Below are 24,473 nucleotides of genomic sequence, written 5' to 3'. Positions count from 1 at the left end.
TTCCTGTCTCGTGTGTCCAAGGGCCTCCAAAGTGAGGCCTGGCACTGAGGGCAAGTCTGTCAGGCGGTGTGGCAGCGGATACGGCCGCGAATTAGCTCGGGCGTAGTGTACGGGTACTCGTCCACTCCTTCTTGCAGTTATCCTCGCTCTTCTCCCACGGCGCCTCCGGGAGGCCTTGGCGCCCTGAGCGCCCAAGCGAGTGTCTGTCGGCAGGTTCGTAGAGGGCCATGGAGGTGCCGCCGCCGGCGCCACGGAGCTTCCTCTGCAGGGCGCTGAGTCCTTTCCCTCGGGTCTTTGCTGCCGAAGCTGTGGCCGCCGATCCCAAGGCTCTTGTGAAAGACCAGAAGCTGCCTTCCTACGTCCCAGAACCCCAAAACCCGGAATCCGGATGGGACCGCCTCCGAGAGCTGTTTGTCAAAGAGTAAAAGTACCTACTGTCTGTGGGGAGGGGTTCGAAGGAGGTGACCTGCTGCCTGTGTCATCTAGGGCGAAGGACCCCAGAGTGGTGGGATTTATCTTTGTGGGATTTGGGGTTTTAATATTTGTATTCCAGATTTGTATCCTACCATTGCCGTTTGGTAGTTCTATTGGTTGACAGGCCGGTTTTCAGATGGTAAGGGTGAGATTAACTGAAAGTCAGAGCTTTTAGGGGTTTTAGGGACTGTAGTCTTAGTGTAATCCCCCGATTTTACAGATGAGAAGAATTGAAGCAAGCTACTTAGTGATCTGCAGGACTCCACTCCAGTATTCTTTTTCACGTTTCACTTGATCCCAAATTTTCATGAACAGCAGCCCTTCTCCTCGCCATAAAAGTGGAGGTTGGAGAGATAACAGAGAGTTGTAAAGTTTTTATTCTGCCAAATAAGGAATATATAAAAAAATAGTAGCAACTGTTGTCTCATCAGTTTATAAAAGAAAAGATATTAGCTGGATTCACAAATAAGGATGTTTCACAATAAAGAATAAAATAAGCCTTTAAACTAACTTTCATGGAAACCTCAGGATAATTAGTTAATTTCATCATGTTTTAAAATTCATCACTTACTGGTGAAAAGTTAGCCCTCTTATGAAGTACTTTACCATATACTACACTGTGTTATCAAGTGGATAAATTAACATTTAAGTTTTAGTATGTTGCTGAGATAGGGCAGGGGAGCTGGTGGAATTGTATTTAATTACTTTATTTAGTTTCATCATCTCATTTTAAAGATACCGAGGCCGCCCTTCTCATTGGTCGTTCCAAAATTTGAGATATCTGTGAACGATCCTGTGTAGTACACAACAGAAAAGTGTTATTTTGATCAGCTTTATAAACAACAGAATGATGAGCTGAAAGAAATTTGGAAGATAATTTAGTGTGACTTTCATTCTCCCTTCCATGTCATGGGTGAGGAAACCTGGGTTCAGAGTGATTGTGTTCTGGCTGCAGGTCATTTAGCAGTGGATGACAGACCCAGAACCACAACCCCATTGCTGTTACTTATAGTCCAGGTCCTTTCCACCACTATGCCTTGTTTGTTCACCGTTCATTAGCTCTTAGGGCCAATCATGTAACTTCTTAGAGCCTCTATCTATAAAATGAAGAAAAATGTCACCTATGTCATGGAATTTTTCAGAGGATGAGAAAGAGGAAAGCATATTGCATTTCCTGGCTTGTTAAATCTTAAGCTCTTTTACATTTACTCTTTTCTGAATTCTGCCAGTTTTTATGTAGATGTTGTTTTTGGTCCTTATTCATTATAAAAGATAAAATAGAAAGTTCAGCTTATAGCAGTTTTTCCTCTTGATATAGGAATTAGTTTTCTAAGAGATTTTATTTAGGTTTCTCTCTTGTATATGCAGGAACTATAAAAACTTACTGATTCTGATTTCAGAAATGTAGTGGTTGTTATTGGCAATTAGAATTAAACACTTGTACAGCCTCTGAAGAAAGCAAGTTAGTAATGTAAAAAATTAACATTTAGTAGTTTACTTATGTAGGAGGGCCATTATTTATAGTAACTGAACACTTACAAACTTAGCTATTTCTTAGAGCAATTTCCAGAGGACGTCTTGGAAGCTCCAGTATGGGTTCTGGTTTCTTATGCTTTTGAGAGTAATAGATTGGATTAAATGGTAGTTTTTCCCTGTTATTTTAGGTTTGTCTGTGTTGCCCACTGCATGGTGAGCTTTCTTAGTCAATGGTCTTTAATAATACAGGCCCATCTGAGCATGACATAAAAATTAAATATTCAGAAAGATAAAGTTTTGATTTTTTTTTTTTACATCTAGGAATTCATTCTGGCATATATTGTCCTAAAATCTCATAAGCTCGTGTAATTTCCAAAAGTTATCTAAAAATTCAGAAAGGGAAATATTGATCTGTACATCCAGTTCACAAATTCTTTCTGTTTACAGGGATATGGTAGAGCTGTAATAGTCATCAAATAAAATAACCTTAAAAAACAACCTTTTTATTGGAGTATAGTATGCACCTAGAAAAATGTACATAAGTATACCACTCAGTGACTTTTCACAAAGCAAACATAGCTGTGTATGCAGCCCCAAGACTGTTAACAGCATCCCAGAATCTCCCCCTGGTGCCCCTTCCTTGTCACTGCCTTCCCAAGAATAACCACTAGCTTAATTTCTGAAAGCATAGATTAGTTTTGGCTGAGATTTGAGCTACTTGTAATATAATCATTTAATTCATCAGAAGATTTAACTGGTTCTGCCCATCATGAAAAGTGTAGCCCTTTTAGCATTTGAGATAATTCTGATCATACTGTCTTTTGGAGAGCAGTATGCATAAACTAATTCCAAACAACACTGTCTTTTTGATGTTTAGTGAACAGCAGAGAACGTCAAAAGAACTTCAGGATATTTACAAGGCGGCAATTTCAGCAGGCGTCATTGGCTGGGCATATGGGGGGATACCAGCTTTTATTCATGCTAAACAGCACTATATTGAGCAGAGCCAAGCAGAAATTTACCACAACCAGCTTGATGCAGTGGTATGTACTGGTGTTCTAATAGTATTTGGGGGCATGCCAATTTAGCTGTTCCTTTTACACTTAGTCATCTAGTTAGGTGGTAGGGTTGGGAAGGTTTAGGAAACAAAGTCTGTACTTGACAGCAATGCAAGTACTAATGCTAAAGTGCATACACGAGCCTCGTCAGACCACTTATCTTATCTTCAGAATTGATCACCACTTATGGCTCTACTTTCTGAAATATATTTCTACACCCGTGCTAAATCGTCATGGCTCAGCTGTAGCATATTTATCCTATTCAAAATGCCTCCTGCAGTACACTAGCTCACACTAAAACAATAATTAACACTTAGAGCTTTATAGCTTGTAGAGTGCTAACTCATTTGTTATATCTTAGCTCTGTACATCAATTCTACTGTATTAGTGAGAAAGTTACAGCTCAGAAATTTTAGTTTTTTGAAGCTTTTTTTTGAAATTGTGTCAGACTTAAAAGTTGCAGAAGTAGTACCAGTGTCCCACAGTATCCAAGGGGGATTGGGATCCAAGGACTCCTGCGGATACCAAAACCCGAAAATGCTCAAGTCTTTTGTATAAAAAGGCACAGTACCATAGACCCCACATATCCATGATTCCACATCCTCAGGTTCCAAATCTGAGGATACAGAGGGCTGACTATACAAAGAATTCCTGTATACCTTTCAATCAGATTCTCCAAATGTTAAAATTTTACGACATTTGCTTTCTTATTCTCTCTCTGTATAAGGCATACTATTATTTTTTTTGTGAACTGCTTGGGAGTAAGTTATAGACACATGAGTGCTTCAGCATGCATTTCCTAAAAACAAAGACATTTTCTTACATAACCACAATATTATTATGCAGAGCAAGACATTAACACTTACAGAGTACTGTTATCTTACCTATGGACTTTATGTAAATTTTGCTAGTTGTCCCACTAATATAATTTATTTTAAAAGTAAACAATTTAGGGGCTTCCCTGGTGGCGCAGTGGTTGAGAGTCCACCTGCCGACGCAGGGGACACGGGTTCATGCCCCGGTCCGGGAGGATCCCACATGCCGCGGAGCGGATGGGCCCGTGAGCCATGGCCGCTGAGCCTGCGCGTCTGGAGCCTGTGCTCCGCAACGGGAGAGGGCACAACAGTGAGAGGCCCATGTACCGCAAAAAAAAAAAAAAGTAAACAATTCATTAAAAAAATTTTATTCTGGTCCGGGATCTAATACTGGATCAGGTGTTGCATTTGCCGGTCATGCCTCTCTAGTCAGTCTCCTTTAATCTGGAACAATTTTTCTGTTGTTCTTTGACTTTCATGACTTTGATATTTTTTAAGACTATGGTCCATTTATTTTATAGAATGTCCGTCAACTTGGATGTTTGATGTTTTCTTGTGATTAGATTTCACTTATGTGTTTTCACAGGAATACCCTAGAACTGATGTTGTATTCCTCAGTAGGTAAGGATAAGGAGCACAAGATATCTATTTGTCCCTCAACTGGTGATGCTTACTTTAGTCACTTAGTTAAGATGGTCCCTGCCAGGTTTATCCACTGTAAAATTACTATTTTTTTCTCTTTGTAATTAATAAGTGTCTTATGAATACTTTTTAGCTACTTTGAGACTATGCCAATATCCTATTTTTCATCAAATTTCTACCCTCTAGTTTTAGTATTCAATGCTAATTCTTGCCTAAAGCAGTTATTACTGTGGTGGTTGCCAAATGGCCATTTTCTAATTCCATCATTCCATTTATATTTATTGGTTAGTATTCTACTGTAAGGAAGAGCTTTCACTTTCCCTCTATTTATTTGTCCATTTATCTATTTATAATTTATTTATTCAATGTGGACTCATGGATTCTTATTTTATTCTGTAGTTTTATAATCCATTATTATCATCATTTATTTTGATACTCAAATTGGCCTGGATTTGGACAATTGGAGCCCCTTAAATCTAGCTCCTGTGTCCTTTTGATATGTCCCCGTTACTCTTTTTTTTTTTTGGCTGCATTGGGTCTTCGTTGCTGCATGGGGGCTTTCTCTAGTTGCAGTGAGCAGAGCCTACTCTTCATTGCGGTGCGCAGGCTTCTCATTGCAGTGGCTTCTCTTGTTGCAGAGCACGGGCTCTAGGGCACGCAGGCTTCAGTAGTTGTGTTACACAGGCTCAGTTGTTGTGGCTTGCAGGCTCTAGAGCACAGGCTCCATAGTTTTGGCACATGGGCTTAGTCGCTCCGCAGCATGTGAGATCTTTGTGGACCAGGGCTCGAACCTGTGTCTCTCCTGCATTGGCAGGCAGATTCTTAACCACTGCGCCACAAGGGAAGACCCCCATTACTCCTTGAGCACGCCTTTACTTTCTAAAAGGCACAGCAAGGTGTTTCTGGTACATCTTTTACTTTTTAAGCACCAGCCCTGGCATAAGCCCATTTCACCAAAGACCTGTAGTTTCTTTTAAAATGGTATTTAAAAGCCAAGTTCTAGTGCTAGGTATGCTCACTGCTACTGAGGTATCATGGCTTCTAGGCTCTAGGCAGATAGAGTTAGGAAATGTGTATGTGTGTGTGACTTATGTGCACATTCATGCACATTTCTATATCTGTTTCTATATTTATCTACCCATTTTTTAAAAGCCATGAGTTCGCACTGATACCTTTCAGAGAGGTTTTGACTTGCCCAATATCATATAGTAGTTAAGACTACACTTAGGGTTTCTGTCACATTCTTTAAAAATCTTGGCTTTACCCTCACAGTATTATGCCAGACTTGCTTCATTGTGGTCTAGTGAAAATGAGTTGTGGAAACAGGCAACCTAACTTCCAGTTCTGACTTTATTCCTTATTGGCTGAGAAAAACTTCCTCTCTATGTTTTAGTTAAAACTAAAACACCTGCTTGAAGAAAATGTTGTAAAGATTAAGTGAGGTAATATGTTAACAATGTTTACATAGAAGGTGGTCAGTAAAGATTGTCTTTTTTTCTTCCTTTCCTCCTTTCCTGCACATCTGTATAACTTTAATCCTTACCCTTTACAGTATACTCTGTGCTTCTTCTTTATTTTGTGTTTTTCTTTTCCCCACAATTTCTTGAAAGAAAGTATGTCTAATACTGATTTTATGTCTGTCATGGTGTTTGTCATATAGATTCTTAGTTGCTACTTAATTGATGGATTACTTGTGTGACACTTCATCTCTTAGTTCCTTTTACACCTCCTGATAGAATACGATGCACATGGCATTTTCACTTAAGTTTCAGTACTTAAAGAATGATATTTCTAGACATTTTCCTATTGTTTCTATGTGTTCAGGTGTCCCTACTTAATGCCTAGCTGACATTCCTCCACCACATTTTTAAAATAGGGAAAGTGTCAGGGTGTCTCAGAACCTCACAGCCTTTTTATTAACTTTAGCAATCTGCACATCGTGCTGCCACACGAGGCTTCATCCGGTACGGCTGGCGCTGGAGTTGGAGAACGGCCATGTTTGTGACTATATTCAAGTAAGTTCTCTGAATTGTGATGAATGGTCTTGGGTATTCTTTTAGGAGCACATTTTTTGAGCAGTGGAATTACAAAGTTTGAACGCCCATATAAAAGTGATTCATGATACCTTTTTCTTAAGAACTTTTATCTATTTACCTAAAAGATTGGTTCAGTTGTACTTTTGTATGCATGGATGAAGGTCTGCCAACTAATATCATAATAGATAGAGGTTTGCTAAGTCAGAGGAACTCTGCAGAACTCTTCTTTACGTTCTGTTGCTTATTGGCATATTAGCAATCTGAAACACACTGAAGGAGCCTAGACTAGCACCAGGGATTGACATAGTAGGCTCTTCTAAACTAATACATATCACTTTAGTGAAAGTTACAGTCAAGAAGGTAAATGAGATATGCTTTAAATGATGTTTTCCTCCTCCTCCCTTCTTCTCAGTACAGTGAACACTGGTCTAAATGTGTACCGAAATAAAAATGCCCTAAGCCATTTTGTCATTGCAGGAGGTAAGACATTTTTGTTTTGTTTATATTTTTCAATCTCAAATATGGTTTAGGAAATATGTAAGGACTTATAAGTCATGGCTACTGAATTCTTTGGTTGGCTTCTCATCACACCTCATTCAACATTCATGCAAAATGTATGGAAAACGTTGTGCTTGGTCCTTGGTGTACTTGTTGAACAAAACAGATAAGGTCTTTGCCTTCATTGAGTTTTATCATCTAATGTGGATGGGAAAAAAACACGTTGCTATGATAGAAAGTAACAAATAGGTGGGGCAGTGGGATCTAATGTGGACAGGGTGATCGAGAAGACCTTTTTTTTTTTTTTTTAAACATCTTTATTGGAGTATAATTGCTTTACAATGGTGTGTTAGTTTCTGCTGTATAACAAAGTAAATCAGCTATACATATACGTACATCCCCATATCTCCTCCCTCTTGCCTCTCCCTCCCTCCCTCCCTATCCCATCCCTCTAGGTGGACGCAAAGTACCGAGCTGATCTCCCTGTGCTATGCGGCTGCTTCCCACTAGCTATCTGTTTTACATTTGGTAGTGTATATATGTCCATGCCACTCTCTCACTTCGTCCCAGCTTACCCTTCCCCCTCCCCGTGTCCTCAAGTCCATTCTCTATGTCTGTGTCTTTATTCCTGTCCTGCCCCTAGGTTCTTCAGAACCTTTTTTTTTAGATTCCATATATATGTGTTAGCATATGGTATTTGTTTTTCTCTTTCTGACTTACTTCACTCTGTATGACAGTTTCTAGGTCCATCCACCTCACAAAAAATAACTCAATTTCGTTTCTTTTTATGGCTGAGTAATACATATTTGCCACATCTTCTTTATCCATTCATCTGTTGATGGACACTTAGGTTGCTTCCATGTCCTGGCTATTGTAAATAGAGCTGCAGCGAACATTGTGGTACATGACTCTTTTTGAATTATGGTTTTCTCAGGGTATATGCCCAGTAGTGGGATTGCTGGGTCGTATGGTAGTTCTATTTTTAGTTTTTTAAGGAACCTTCATACTGTTCTCCATAGTGGCTGTATCAATTTACATTCCCACCAACAGTGCAAGAGGGTTCCCTTTTCTCCACACCCTCTCCAGCATTTATTGTTTGTAGATTTTTTGATGATGGCCATTCTGACCAATGTGAGGTGATACCTCATTATAGTTTTGATTTGCATTTCTCTAATGATTAGTGATGTTGAGCATTCTTTCATGTGTTTGTTGGCAGTCTGTATATCTTCTTTGGAGAGATGTCTATTTAGGTCTCTGCCCATTTTTGGATTGGGTTGTTTGTTTTTTTGATATTGAGCTGTATGAGCTGTTTATATATTTTGGAGATTAATCCTTAGTCCGTTGATTCATTTGCAAATATTTTCTCCCATTCTGAGGGTTGTCTTTTCGTCTTGTTTTTGGTTTCCTTTGCTGTGCAAAAACTTTGAAGTTTCATTAGGTCCTATTTGTTTATTTTTGTTTTTATTTCCATTTCTCTAGGAGGTGGGTCAAAAAGGATCTTGCTGTGATTTATGTCATGGAGTGTTCTGCCTATGTTTTCCCCAAAGAATTTAATAGTGTCTGGCCTTACATGTAGGTCTTTAACCCATTTTGAGTTTATTTTTGTGTATGGTGTTAGGGAGTGTTCTAATTTCATTTTTTACAGGTAGGTGTCCAGTTTTCCCAGCACCGCTTATTGAAGAGGCTGTCTTTTCTCCATTGTATATTCTTACCTCCTTTATCAAAGATAAGGTGACCATATGTGTGTGAGTTTATCTCTGGGCTTTCTGTCCTGTTCCATTGATCTATATTTCTGTTTTTGTGCCAGTACCGTACTGGAGAAGACCTTTCTAAGGAGGTGACATTTAAGCTGATACCTGAAGCATGGAAAGGAGCAAGGCTTGCAACGAAGTAGCCTAGGCAGGGAGAACGTCAAGGGTGAGGGCTCTAAGGTTTCTCAAATGCAGGATAATATGACTGGAACATAGTGAATAAGGGAAAGAATGGCTTGAGATGAGATTGGTAAGGTGAAGTAGAAAGGAGCCAGATTTTTCATGGTAAGAGATTGGATTTTATTTTAAAGCTCTCTGCCTCTGGTAGATAATGCCCTCTTTAAAATGAATGTTTAAAAAGAAAAAAAAAGTATTGAACATTTTCATTACATTTCCAGTACAAATCCAGTACATTTCCAGAAATGTAAATGAAGTTAACTGCGTATACATGCAAACACTCACTAATTCATGTACATTCTCTCACATACAAAAACATACACATACTGCACATAACAGTTTTTTACTTTTTATTTGGAAATAACTTCAAGCTTATGGAAAGTTGCAAAAATAAAATACAAGGAACACCATGAGCAATACCCTTTAGTACTGATATTTGTTATTGTTAACATTTTTTTTTTTACTCCACCCCCACCCAGCTGCATAGCTTGCAGGATCTTAGTTCCCTGATCAGGGAATGAACCTGGACCCTCAGTAGTGAAAGCACAGAGTCCTAACCACTGGACCGCCAGGGAATTCCCAGTTATTATTAACATTTTAGCCCATTTGCTTTATCACTTATGCTCTCTTTTATTTTGGGTGCACTCTGTCTTTCTCTGTGTATACACACACAGGCAAACGCACATATACATAATTTGAGCTTAATGTTTTAATGAAAACATTTAAAAATATAAAACTAGAAATAGACATTAATAGCATTGTAGCAGCTAGAGCTTGCCTGGTTTTAACTTGTGAACATTTTTACATGGATATTCTGTAGGCTCAAGTGCCTGTATCCAAACCAAACTCTTGTCTTTCTTCCCCTACTTGCAGATTTACTCCTGTTATATGTTCTCTGTCATCTGTTAAATTCCAAAATTGGAAATCAGTTAATGATGTGGTTCTGCCCTTTATTTCCCCTTTCCAGACTTCTAGTTCTATCAATCTTTTTTTTATAAAAAATTTATTTATTTAATTTTGGCTGCGTTGGGTCTTCGTTGCTGTGCACGGGCTTTCTCTAGTTGCAGTGAGCAGGCTTCATTGCGGTGGCTTCTCTTGTTGAGGAGCATGGGTTCTAGGTGTGTGGGCGTCAGTAGTTGTGGCACGCGGGCTCAATAGTTGTGGCTCGCGGGCTCTAGAGCACAGGCTCAGTAGTTGTGGCACACGGGCTTAGTTGCTCCGTGGCATGTGAGATCTTCCCGGACCAGGGATTGAACCTGTGTCCCCTGCATTGGCAGGCTGATTCTTAACCACTGTGCCACCAGGGAAGCCCTAGTTCCATCAGTCTTATTCCTTAAATATATATGGACTCTCTCACCTCCTCTTTGTTCCCACTGCTACTACAGGTCTTCCCTGTTTCTAATCTTGGTTTGCTTCACCTCTACTGTTATCTGACTTTTTTGAAATATGAATAAGATTTTAATACTTCTCTGCTTCAGATTCTTCCATAGTTTCCCATCACTCTAATGTCGATTCTTGACCTGACCTCCATGCACCACTCTTGCCCAAAACTTATAATCTACTTGGATTTCTCAAACCCAGCATATTCTTGCTTTACAAGAATGCTTGCTTGAATCCACCTTCCAACTCCCACAACTAATTTCATTCAGCTCTATACTTAACCTGTCTTTCAAGTTTCACTTCATCTGTCAGCTTCAGCTTCCCTAGAGGGTTCTCCTAGCTCACATTTTCCTATCCTTAGGTACCTTTCCCCTGTGTTCTCATAGTTCACTGTAAACAGTTTTATCAAAGCATTTATAACACTGTGTTGTAGCTGTTTACTTGTTTTGCTTCCCTACTAGACGACTTACTTGAATTCAGAGAAAGTGTTAGCCTTTTATTTCACAATTGTTTAACATATAGCAGGGTAGAATAAAGGTTTCTTGATTGAATGTAAATATTAGTAAAATAAAAATAGAAAAATATATCTGATACAATATATATTTTTATCTCAAACCAGCAACCAACATTAAAATCAATGGTATAACACTAATTTATCCTGAAGTCAGACTCAGGTAAGGATGTCTTCCCTCACCACTATTATTTGGCATTGGTCTGGACATTCATAAAAGTATATTCAGCATCTAGAATGCCTTAGTAAGGAGCTTGGCAAATCCTCTCCCTCAAAAGTAATAATAAAGCTGGACAAAATTATCAAAAGCAACCATTTAAAGATTCTGAGAATTGACCAGAGGCACACAACAAATTGAGAAGCATTTATTCAAGAATTTCTACTGAATGTCAGTGAGAACAGTGGGAATAGTTTGTAGTGTTTCAGCTTGGGGCTTCTTCCACCTCCTAACACCCAGCTGCATGGTGTTGAAGTTCCACAAGGGCAGGGCAGGCTGGGAGGAACAATACTTCTGCTGTTTGAGGTGACTGACTTGATATGGAGCAGAGCACAGCAAATTCCATGCCTAAGGGTGTTGCTGAAAACAATAGCAAACAGTTAGGGAAGGACAGTATCACACAGCTAACCTGAGGCTTTGATGTTGTTTGGGGCAAGCAATAGATTGGCAGATGAGGCAGAATCTTACCAGGGATGTCCAGGGAACAAGAAAGCCAAAGCGGACTTCAGTAAGATCTTACTAATCCCCAGAACTCCAGAAAGTTACCTGTATGTGTAAGCACACTCAGGAGAGACTGGTAAGGGCCCTAGCAAGCTACTTATCTTTGGTTAATTGTGAGGCCTCATGAACATAGAAAGTAAAAGCCAGAAAGGATTTATAAACTGCCTAAACCTTGAGTGCATTCTTCAAGCCACAGACAGATCCACTGACAAAAGGTAGCAGCCAGGCTTCCCTGGTGGCGCAGTGGTTGAGAGTCCGCCTGCTGATGCAGGGGACACGGGTTCGTGCCCCGGTCTGGGAAGATCCCACATGCCGCGGAGCGGCTGGGCCCATGAGCCATGGCCGCTGAGCCTGTGCGTCCGGAGCCTGTGCTCTGCAACAGGAGAGGCCACAGCAGTGAGAGGCCCGAGTACTGCAAAAAAAAAAAAAAAAGGTAGCAGCCTTACTGGCTTAAGATGTGTAATCACAACCTCTGACAAATCATTGACTGACTACCAAGCTGGTATGATTCTTAGGAAGCCAGGCATAAATATAAAAACTGAGCAGAGACTTCTGTGGCTGCACTCTACAAAAACAACAACAGCAAAAAACAAAGACTCCATAGAATTGGTACAGGCAAATCACTACATAAGCAAAGAACCACAGCCATGCCCCTGGTAGGGAGATGTTCCAACTCCAGTGTTGCTATAATTTATTACCTAAAATGCCTGATTTTTAAAAACAGCAAAAATGTCACACGATATACAAAAACAGGAGACTTAAAAAAAAGCAGTCACTGGGTATGTCTCTGACAGAGGCCATCTATTGGACATAGCAAACAAAAGACTTCAAGCCATTTTAAAAGAAATAAAAGTGTGATGACATTTACTCACCATATAGAAAATATCAATAAAGGTAGAAATTATTCAAAAAAGAATCAAACGAATATTCCAGAGTTGATAAATACAATAATGGAAATTAAAAATTCACTGGAGAGGAGGCGCTCAACAGCCGATTTGAGAGAGCATAAGAGAATCAGTGATCTTGAAGATAGATCAATATAGATTATCTTTTATCAAGGACAGAATTTTTAAAATTAAAGACAAATGAACAGAGCCTCAGAGATCTAGGGGACACAATCAAGAATACTAACACATGGATAATGGAGAGGAAAGAAAGAAAAGGGAAGAAAAAGTATTTTAGGAAATTATGACCACAGACTTCCCAAATTTGATGAAAAACATTAATCTGTACATCCAAGAATCTCAACAAACTCCAAGAAGAATAAACATGAACAGATTGACACATAATAGTTACACTGTTGAAAGATAGAGAAAAATCATGAAAGCAACAAGATAAAAACAACTCATACTGGAATACCCAATAAAATTAACAGCTGACTTCTCATCAGAACAGTGGAAGCCAGAAGGCAGTAGAATTACTAAGTGCTGAAAGGAATAAACTATCAATTAGTAATTCTATATCTAGCAAACCATCCTACAAAATTGAAGGCAAAAGATGTTGGCAGATGAACAAAGAGAGGATTCATTGCTAGCAGACCCACCTTACAAAAACATTAAAGGAAGTTCTTCAGGCTTAAAGGAAGTGATATCAGATGGTAACTTGATTCTACATGAAGAGCATTGATAAAGATAATTATATAAGTAATTCTTGAAGGCAGTATAAATATTTTCTTCTACTAACTGATCTAAAAAAGTTACATAATAATAAAATTGAAGTGTTGGGCATACAACATTTAAAGCTATATATTATAGCACAAAAGAGGGGGAAGGAATGGACTTATTTTGGAGCAATGAAATGACACCAGATAGTTACTTGGCTCCACAGGAAGAAATGAAAATTACTAGAGATGGTAAATACATAGGTTAATATGAAAGAGTTTGTGAATCTATTGTTTCCACTTTCTTTTCTTAACTGTTTCCACCCTTAACGTCATTAAAATACATATGGTTGTGTAAAATAATAATAATAACATTGTATTGTTTTTAAACATATATGCCTAACGTAAATGACAATAATAGCACAAAGAAGGGAGAGGAGTGGAGCTGTATTAGAACAATGTTTCTACATTTTACTGGAATTAGTACTGATCTGAAGTAGACTGTGATAAGATGCATAGTATAATCCCTAAAGCAAATAATAAAATAGTAACTTTAAAAAATAGTAACAGGGTCAAAAAGGAATTAGATAATATAGAAAACAAATAGCAAAATGGCAGATCTAAATCTAACCATATCAATAAAAACATTAAAACATGAATGGATTAAACATTCCAATCAGTAGAGATTGTCCAACTGTATTTTAAAAAGGATCCAACTATATGCTGTCTGCAAGAGACATATTTTAGGTTTAAAGGAACAAATTAGTTGAACATAAAAAGACAAAGATATACTGTGCAAACAGTAAGAAAAAGAGCTTGAGTGACTATACTAGTATCAGGCAAAATAGACTTTAAGAGAAAAGTCCTAGAAGACAAAGAAGGACATTTTATAATGTTAAAAGGGACAATCCACCAAGAAGATACAACATTTAGAAACATACGCATCTAACAACAGAGCTCCAAAATACATGAAGCAAACACTTTGAATTGAGAGGAGAAATAGACAACTCAATCAGTTGCTGAAGACTTTTACAGTAGCTGGAGACTTTAATACTCCACTTTTAATAATGGATAGAACAACTAGAGGGAAAATCAACAAGGATATAGAAGACGTGAACACTTATCTATCTACATGACACAGTAACATCTCTAGAACACTCCACCCAGCAATAGCAGAATTTTCATTCTTTTCAAGTGCACAGGGGACATTCTCTAAGCTAGACCATATGCAAGGCTATAAAACAAGTCTCAATAAATTTAAAAGGATTGAAATCTCACAAAGTATGTTCTCTGTCCTCAATGGAATTAAACTAAAAAGAAATTGGGGGAAAATCACAAATATTTGGAAATTAAATAACACATTCATAATTAAACCATAAACCAAAGAGTAATCAGAAGGTAAATTTAAAATATTTTGAGCTGAGTGAAAATTAAAGCACATTATATTAAAATTTATGAGGTGCAGGGACTTCCTTGGTGGTCCAGTGGTTAAGACTCCACACCTCCAATGCAGGGGGTGCAGGTTCGATCCCTCGTCAGGGAACTAAGATCTCGCATGCCGCAGTGTGGGGGAAAAAAAAAAATTATGAGGTGTAGTCAAATTAAAATAAGAAAGATCTCATATGAGTAAGCTTCCACCTTTAAAAACTAGAAAATGAAGAGCAAAATAAACCTAAAGTAAGCAGGCAGAAGGAAATAATAGAATTAGAATGACATTCAATGAAATCAAGAGAAAAATCAATGAAACCAGAAGTTGGTTCTTTGAAAAGAGCAACAAAATAGACAATCCTTTAGCAAGATTGACCACGGGGTGGGGGGTGGGGGTGATACAAATTACCAAAATTTGCTCAAGAAGAAATAGAAAATCCCTATAGCCCTATAACAAATTGATAAACTAAATATTTAATTAAAATCTTTTCACAATGAAAAGTCCAGGACCAGATGGCTTCCCTGGCTATTAATATTATCCTAATACCAAAGCCAGATGAAGTAGACAACTAAACTACAGATCACCATCCCTCAAGAGTATATACACAATTTTATCCTTAACAAAATATTATTAACCAAATCCAGCAACGAATAAAGATTATACACCATGACCATGTGGAACTTATTTAAGGAATTCAAGGTTAGTTTGAAAACGCATTTGACAAAAGTCCAACATTCATGATAAAAACTCTAAACAAACTAGAATTAAAAGGGACTTTCTTTAACTTGATAAAGATTATCTATGAACAACAGCTAACATATTTAATGGTGAAAGACTGAATGATTTCCTTAAGATTGAGAACAAGACAAGTAGATGAATACACTTGTATTTAGCATTATACTGGAGACTTTAGCCAGTGCATTCAGGCAAGAAAAAGAAATAAAAAACATCCAGATTGAAAAAGACTTCACAGAAATATGGTCCTGTGTAACAAAGAGTGTGACTCCATTTTTTATGTTTGGCTTCTAGCAGCTTCTAAACCCCACCACTCGTCCTCCACCACCCCCCTTTTTTAATAAATTTATTTATTTATTTTTGGCTGCGTTGAGTCTTCGTTGCTGCACGCAGGCTTTCTCTGGTTGTGGCAAGCAGGGGCTACTCTTCATTGCAGTGCGTGGGCTTCTCATTGTGGCTTCTCTTTTGCGGAGCATGGGCTCTTGGTGTCTGGGGTCAGTAGTTGTGGCTCACGGGCTCTAGAACGCAGGCTCAGTAGTTGTGGTGCACAGGCTTAGTTGCTCCGAGGCATGTAGGATCTTCTCAGACCAGAGCTCGAACCTGTGTCCCCTGCATTGGCAGGCAGATTCTCAACCACTGCGCCACGAGGGAAGCCCCTGACCTCCTTTCTAATAAACAGTTTTTTAGAGCAGTTTAGGTTCACAGCAAAATTGGGCAGAAGATAAAAGATTTGCCATATACTTCCTCCCTGCTGCATACACATAGTCTCTCTGGCTATTAACATCCCACACCAGAGTGGTACATTTGTTACAATTGAAGAACCTAAATTGATACATCATCACCCAAAGTCCTGTTTACCTTAGGGTTCACACTTGGTGTTTTACATTCTGTGGGTTTGGGGAAATGTATAATGACATATGTCCACCATTATGATATCATAAAAAGTATTTTCCCCTCTAAAAATCCGTGCTCTGCCTATTGATCCCCATGCTCCACCCTCAACCCCTGGCCACCATTGATCTTTTTAACTATCTCCATAGTTTTGTCTTTTCCAAAATGTTGTATAGTTGGAATCATACAATATGTAGCTTTTTCGGTTTGGCTTCTTTTATTTAATAATATGCATTTAAGATTCCTCCATGTCTTTTCATGAGTTGATAGCTCATTTCTATTTAGCGGTTGATAGCTCATTTCTATTTAGCGCTGAATAATGTTCTATTGTCTGGATGTACGACAGTTTATTTTTCCATCACCTGTTGAGGACATCTTGGTTGCTTCCATGTTTTGATGATTATGAACACAGTTGCTATAAACACCTGTGTGCAGGTATTTGTAGACAAAAGTTTTCAACTCTTGTGTCATTGCTGGATGGTATAGTAAGAGTACGTTAGTTTTATAAGAAACTACCAGTCTTACAAAGTAACATTACCATTCTGCATTCCCACCAGGAATGAATGCAAGTTTCTATTGCTTCACATCCTCACCAGCATTTGATGTTGTCAGTGTTCCAGAGTTTGGCTATTCTAATAGGTTTTTAAAAAATATTTTGTTTGGAAAAGAAGCCTAGAAAAAAAGACCAAATTTTTTGCTGTCTCTGGATAATGGAATTAAAGGTGATTTTTGTTCTTGTTAATTTAAAAATTTAGAAAAGACGGGGACTTCCCTGGCGGTCCAGTAGTTAAGACTCTGCACTTCCAATGTAGGGAGCGTGGGTTTTGATCCCTAGTCAGGGAACTATGATCCCACATGCTGCGCAGCACAGCCAAAATATTAAAAAAAAAAGTTAAAGAATTGGATAACTGGGTATGCTGGATGCTCTAAATGCATAGTCTATAAAATAATAATAATAGGATATTACAAACAACTTCATATCATCACTTGAAAAATTTTTTAAATTTAGAAAAGTTAAAACAATGAATATTTAAATTAAATAAGTACTTAAATAAGAACTATAAACCTCAAATGTTAATTTTAAAATTGTTACCACCTGAAGTGTCATTCGTTGTGTTGTACGTAGTGAAAGAGGAAAATGAATGGACATCTTGGGTGTACAGTCTTAGTGGGAAGGAAAGAGGACCTATGCCCCGGCCACCAGGTGGCGTTGTAGGCCAACTGCCCACTTGCAGGCCTGCTTGAGAGGTGTAGCGTAGCAGTACAGAAAGATGAGGCTGGGGGAGGACATGAACTGCAGGCTCTAGTGAAGGTTTTGTTAATTATTTGGGGAAAACTTTCCTTAAAGAAGGAACAAATGAAAGACGTGGAAGTGAAGAAATAACAGATTTTTAAGGCGAGGTTGGCAAAAATGAAGCATAATGAGAAGAGGCTGGGTCCATAGAACCGACTGAGCAATTCTGTTTGTAAAAGGAACGTTTCTTCATTTGAACCTGCAGAGTGGATGAGAAGCTGGCTGTATTGGCATTTTAGATTCAGGAAATCTAGGTTGTGGTGGTATATTAATGTTGGGTTCAAAAAGCTTATTTGGAGATTTATGTCCTTCTTATGGAGGAACATTTTTAAATGGAACTCTGGTGTTTAAAGGTGATTTAATATTGCCCTTTGTTTGTTTCTTTTAAAATAGCTATCACTGGAAGTCTTTTTAGGATAAACTTAGGCCTGCATGGCTTGGTAGCTGGTGGCATAATTGGAGCCTTGCTGGGGTAAGTGTTAACATGGTTTGATTCTAAATTAATATAATTTAATGCCTTCTCTGTTAAAAATTGCAATCATTTCTAAAGAGCAAATTTAATACTTAGAGCCTATAAAAGGTCTCTAGTCTTGTATTAGCAGTAGCTTTGACTGTCCAATTCTGATTGTACCCCAGTTTTTGATTTTACTTCTAGTTTTCACCGGATAAAAACTGTTAAATATCTCTAACACCTGAAACTATTTGAGGTTTGAGCAAAGGTACTTATAAGTAGCAGGAAAAAGGAATAAGAAACAGTTAACAAGCACATTCTATAAAAAATTTGGAGTTAGATTTTGTTTGTATAGTTTAATAAACGTTAAGAATTTTCTTCTCCAACTTTTTACTTTGAAACATTTCAAACCTGTAGAAAACATGAGTGAATTGAACATTGAACACCCATATAACCCTTTACTCAGATTCACCAGTTGTTAACATTTTTCCATATTTGTTTTCTACCTCTCTGTTTATGTGTGGGACATGTGTATATTTCCTTTTCTATTTTTTTCTTTTGGTTAAACCATTTAAAGTATTTTAGACCTCATAATTCTTCAGCCCTAAATACATCAGCATGTATTTCCCAGGATGAAGAACATTCTCCAATGATATCACAGTACAGTTACCACAATAAATAATTTAGCATTGATTGACTGAATACTATTTAAGATAGGGTCCATATTCAAAATTCCTCAGTTATTACAATAATGTCATATATATATAATTTTTTAAAATCCAGGATCTAATTGTTGCATTTCGTTGTTATGTCTCTTTAGATTCCTTTAAGCTAAAACAGTTCCACTGCCTTTTTTTGCCCAGAATATTTCTCAATTTTGTTTGATTATCCCCTCATGATTAGATTTAGGTTTAATGTTTTCACCAAGAATACAACATAGGTGAGGTTGTGTCCTTCTCAGTGTATCACATCAAGAGACATATTATGTCACCCATTGTAAGTGATGTTAACTTGGTGTATTAGTTTTCTGTTGCTGTGTAACAAATCACTACAAACTCAGAAGCTTTAAACACCACACATTTATTATATGGGGTTGGTCAAAAAGTTTGTTCAGATTTTTCCATAACATCTTACAGAAAAATGCAAACGAACTTTTTGGCCAACCCAGTATCACTTTTCTGTAGGTCAGAAGTCTGGGTAGGCACAGATGGGTTCTCTGCTTAGTATTTCAGAAGACCAAAATCAAAGTGTTGTCCAGGCAGGTTCTTACCTGGAGGCTCTGTGGGAAGAATGTGTTTCTATAAAATTCAGGTTGTTGACAGAACCCTGTGGCTGTAGGCCTGAAGTCCCCGTTTCCTGGCTGGCTGGCTGTCAGGCACCACCTTGTTCCTAGAGACATCCACATTCCTTCTAACGTGCCCCCTCCATGTTCAAACCAGCAACCAGCATGTTGAATCCTTCTCAGACTTTTAATCTCTCTGACTTCCATTCTGCCACCAACTGGAAAAAACTCTCTCCTTGCAGAGGGTTCACCCAGATAATCTCTTTTTTGATTAACTCAAATTCAACTGATCAGTAACCTTAATTACATCTGTAAAATCCATTTTGCCATGTAACAATTTAATCATGGGCATAATAGTTCATCATTTACTCATAGTTGAGAAATTAGGGCAGGAAATTTTGGGGGGCTATTTTAGACTTCTGCCTGCCACATTTGGTATCTACTAAATTTCTCCACTGCAAGGGTATCTTTTTGCCATTGTGCTTAATAAGGAATCTGTGGGGTGAGACTGTGTAAATAGCCCGTTCTCCAGATGTCTTTCTTCTAGTGGTTTCAATGATCCATTGATGATCCCTAATGTAATCAGTTATTGTAAAAGTTGCAAAATGTTGATTTGCTAGTTCTGTCATTTCTTCTGTTTTTATTAGTTGGCATTTATCTGAATAGAAGAGTTATTTCTCCCTTACCCTCCCTTTTTCTACCCCACTTTGGGGAGGAAACACTGTAACTTTATGGATTCTTTTTTTTTTAAATTAAAAAACGTTTAAAATTCAACATATTATAATCTATTGCTGATGTTTTTGTTGTATTGTTAATATACCAGCTTGGTTTGAAGGGAAAAATTGCTGAAATTAGCCGCAAAAATATTTTTTTGTTGAGGTAAAAAAAACACATAACATAAAAATTACCATCTTAACCACTTTAAAGTGTACAGTTCAGTAGTGTTACCTGTATTCACATTGTTGTGCAACAGATCTCTAGAACTTTTTCATCTTGCAAAACTGAAACTCTGTACCTAAACACTAATTCTCCTTTCTCCCACCCCAGAGCCTCTGGCAACCACCTTTCTACTTTCTGTTTCTGTGATTTTGACTACTCTAGGTGCTTCTTATTAGTGGAATCATACAATATTTTTCCTTTTGTAACTGGCCTGTTTCGCTTAGCATAATGTCCTGAAGGTTTATCCGTGTTGCAGCATGTGACAGGATCTTCCTTTTTGGACTGCATAATATTCCATTGTATATACAGTACCACATTTTCTTTATTCATTCATCATCAATGAACATTTCCACCTAGCAAAAATAATTTTTAAAATGTGGTTACAACTTAAGTTGTAACCAGAAGGAATTTAAGTTGTGTCAGAGTCAAAAACTCCTTCTCTTTGAAAACATGACCCAAACCCTCTTCATTACTGTAATAATTATTATCTAAATCAGTTTCTCAATGGGTAACTGTTGGCATTCTGGTGAGACAGTTGTGCCAGACTCTTGAATTTTAGGATGTTTTGGCAGCTTCAGCCCCAAAAGCCAGTAGCATCCTTCCCTCAATACCCTTCACATTTCTTGTCCCTTAAGGGGCTCTGGCACCATTCCTGGTATTAATTTCATTTCTGAGAAACCTTCAGTATAAAGCTATTTACTAGAACTTGTCATAAATGTATTTTTTCCCGGTTTATTTATCACTCATGATAAAAATCAGAGCCAATTTATAGACCTGTTGTTTTTATACCAGTTAAATTTAGGAAGTTGCAATGATTGTTTTTCCTATTGTTCAGACCAGGAAGGAAATTATCTTAATATTTTTTTATTTGACAAGGACACTTTAATTATCAAATGTTCCTGTACCTGTCAGTGAGCAAGTGGCTCGTTTGGTGCTGCTCGCGCCTTAGCAGAGACACTCATGTTTCGCGTGGTTAACAGCTCTTTCTCCTAAGCATTCCCTCTGCCTCCCCCTCAGCACTCCTATAGGAAGCCTGTTGATGGCACTTCAGAAGTACTGTGGTGAGACAGTTCAGGAGAGAAAACAGAAGGATCGAAAAGCACTCCAGGAGCTGAAACTGGAAGAGCGGTAAGGAGCATGTTAAGACCAGGGGGGTGTCTGGCTTTCCTATCCGTGGACAGTGGTGCCCTCTGAAATAAGTACTCTAAATTGCCGCTCAATTCACAGAGTTTCTGTTTACTGAGTCCTTCACCTGGCATCTTACCTGGTCTTTTAATCTTTTTAATTAAGGAGAATGGAAAACAGAAAGACACTAATTGAGAATCTTTCCTTAGATACATTTTTTTTTAAGTTAAAATGTTGTAAATGTCATTTGGTTGCATATTTTTTCTTTTCCTGTGTTTTTGACTGCATAGAAATTATCTAAAGGAAGTAAACAGCAATGAGTGAGCTTTATTTAAAAGATGATATCCTTGTTTACACATACATCTATGAACAATACAGAGCATGTTAGGCCTCCACATTCAAAGATTTTACTTCTTGCTGTGGACACAATAGGCATTAGGTAGATATAGTGGCTGTTCATGGACTAGATGCCACTGAGAAGGATACAGACTGTCACCTGTTTATCTAGTCACTCCTTGGGGTCCAGCAATAGCAGACTTCATGCTAATTCTTTTTAAGATCATCATAATAGGCTGCCATCTAGCACTTTGGTACAAATGATTCTCATGGTTCTGCTTCCTGGCCACTAAGATGACATCTGCTGCTGCTACTTTGGTGGTTTGGTAGATAAGCAGTCTTCTTTTTCCCATGTTTTTATTGGAAACTTCCATTTGTGCCACACACACACACACACACACACACACACACACACACACACGGAAATTCTTAATATCTGTAGATCTGTTTTCCAAGAACAGGTGCTATAGGAGAAAAAGCATTGATTTTAGAGCCAATGAAACCTTGAAAACAAACCTTAAATCCCAGCTAGACTATTAATTAATTCTGTGACAGTAGATGTTTTCCTTAACTTCAAGCCCTCAGTTTTCTCAGCTGTTCTAAGGGAAGAATCACACCACAGTGTTCAACATATGTTTGTTTTGTTCTGTCTTCTTTCCGTAGTAAGAAGGTGAGTGAGATATGCTGCTCTCTAGGTTCTAGGATAAAGTACTTAAAATTCTGAATGCCATCATATATATAATTTGATATTATGGAGAGCTAAAAGCATGAAAGCATTAGCTTATTTCTAGCCCTTTAGGTGTCCTAAGAGACTTCTTTTTAAAAAAGGAATCTTTGAGAAAGGAGTTGGAAAAGTAAGGAAAATATCTGGTTATTTGAATCTGATATAGGAAGTTATAGAAGAATTAACATTTGGAAAAATATGAACAAATAATAATTGTATTCCAATCAGAAAAAAAGGAAACCAGAAAAAAAAAACTAGAGAAGTTGGTCAGTTATTTAGAGATGGAAAACCTCAAGAATGGGTAAAAACAACAACTGGAATTATAGAAATGAAAGAATATTTTGGCAGAAGGAAATAGTGTCAGAAGTGTATAGGTTATTTATATATTTATATATATATATATATAATATATATATGTGGTATTTCTGAGGACAGTTAATAAATAGTTAAGAACCTTTTATATGTCTGCTTCTTTGCTTGAAAATAACTACAGTATAGAGAAATCAACAAAGTGAGAATCTAGAAAATTGACATAGTGAGCAGAAAATACAGAACATTGGCTGTATTTTCCATAGAGCTATGAAAGAAGATATGGTCAAATCTGGTTATGAAGAGTTGAGAAGAAAGTCATAGGTGACCCTGATAATCACTTAAAGACAGGAAGACACTAATACTTGACTTGGAGAAAGAACTGATCTGTTATTTGGAAATTCGATTTTTTAACTCCTAGTAAATACACGTATGTAGTATTGCCCTATGTGACTTTTCCGTACTGAGATTACCAATGTTGTAACCTTTGTGCATGTCCCACAAGGTCTGTCAACAGAGTTTAACAGAGTGGCAGGGTGTTTCACATCCCCTCTGGGCCCTGAGGGCAAGAGGACAGATTGGTTTGAGGCTCACACCTTAGCTCAGGGTGCTTCATTCAGCAACTGCATGCCACCCCTTCGAGAACTCTGGAATATCTTAAGGATCAGAGCTACTGCTGGCAATGTCCACGATGGTAATGTGAGACTCCTAGCTGGCTTGTAAGTGGAACAGGTTAGGAGAGAGAAGAAAGTCATTGTATTTGAAGTGCAAGGAGCAATGTTTGCTCACAAGTTGTAAGGGAGTATAAGACAAACACTATCTTTCTAAAAAAAATTCTCTCTAAAAACCAAAGAAATAGAGCAGTACTTGATATATCCTTCTTGTTCTTTGATTACAGGAAAGCCAGACTACACTTTACTGAGCTCCTCCCTGAAGAAATTGAAAGTAATTTACAGAAAAATCGATCCAAGGCCGATGCTAAGAAGATTGAAGCACTGCTAAGTCTTCCTAGAAACCCTTCGTCAGCAGATAAACAAGACAAAGACTGAACATACTCTGGACTTAAAACTCGTTGGAGAGTTGAAAGCTGTGTTGCTATGTCCATTGAATGCCAGTTAGTTGGGCTGCTGACAGATGTAAGTATGGGCATCTGTAGTGGCAGTGACTTGCTCTTACTTTTTTTTTTAACCAAGAATTGGGCTACTGTACTCTTACTTTACTCATCCTTAAATTTAAGTACATACTTTTATCTACATTGATTGATCTATATATTTGACATTATATCTATATTGATGGATCAATATAGATTTCTTTTCCCTGGATTATACAATAGTAAATTAAGATTTCCCAAAATATTAAAGTTGAATTGTACAGGTTGTAAATTTATTCTTGTAGCCCTTTAAAAGAGTACTGTAGGGATCACTAGGAAGGAGAGGAAGGAACCAGGTAAGGCAAATGGTCTGTGAAACCCTTGCACCCTTGAGTCTTAGAAACAGTAAGGACCTAAATGTGTAGCCGTGTTTGGTTCTGTCTTAATAAAAATCAAAGATGGTTCCTGTGCCATTTGAAATAATATAAAACTTAACAAAAAGGAAGTAGGTAAGCATTATTAAAGAAACAACCGACCTTGTTTCCTATCTCAGTAATGCTGACAAGTATCTCTGCTATAGTATACAAGAGTTACTCAGAATAGATACACTGTCTCTACACTCCAGGAGCTTGCTGCCTGAGAAGGAGGCTGCCCTGCAGATTATAACTTTTACTCAGTGAGAGGTGAGAATGACTGAATTGAGTGTACTGAGAGGAAAAAACTGCTAGTGCT

The 24,473-nt window shown here is 37.8% G+C and overlaps 1 protein-coding gene across 1 annotated transcript; it reads left to right on the top strand.

The window, feature by feature from the left end:
- On the top strand, window positions 1-24,211 carry TIMMDC1 (translocase of inner mitochondrial membrane domain containing 1). The gene is made up of 7 exons (XM_082655576.1): window positions 1-421; window positions 2,828-2,993; window positions 6,392-6,480; window positions 6,914-6,981; window positions 17,879-17,957; window positions 21,175-21,285; window positions 23,550-24,211. The coding sequence occupies exons 1-7, from the start codon at window positions 228-230 to the stop codon at window positions 23,698-23,700; spliced, it is 858 nt and encodes a 285-aa protein (XP_082511702.1). The 5' UTR covers window positions 1-227; the 3' UTR covers window positions 23,701-24,211.
- The last annotated feature ends 262 nt before the right edge of the window (window positions 24,212-24,473 follow it).

Source organism: Grampus griseus (assembly GCF_964374135.1).
Source record: "Grampus griseus genome assembly, chromosome: 5".
NCBI classification, from domain to species: Eukaryota; Metazoa; Chordata; class Mammalia; order Artiodactyla; family Delphinidae; genus Grampus; species Grampus griseus.
Note: the sequence above shows the minus strand (reverse complement) of the source record. Positions and strands in the feature narration are given on the sequence as shown.

Coding starts and splice junctions, on each gene's coding strand:
- TIMMDC1 (XM_082655576.1), top strand. CDS start 228: ATGGAGGTGCCGCCGCCGGCGCCACGGAGCTTCCTCTGCAGGGCGCTG. Junction 6,481..6,913: donor ATGTTTGTGACTATATTCAA/GTAAGTTCTCTG, acceptor CCTTCTTCTCAG/TACAGTGAACACTGGTCTAA. Junction 21,286..23,549: donor GAGCTGAAACTGGAAGAGCG/GTAAGGAGCATG, acceptor CTTTGATTACAG/GAAAGCCAGACTACACTTTA.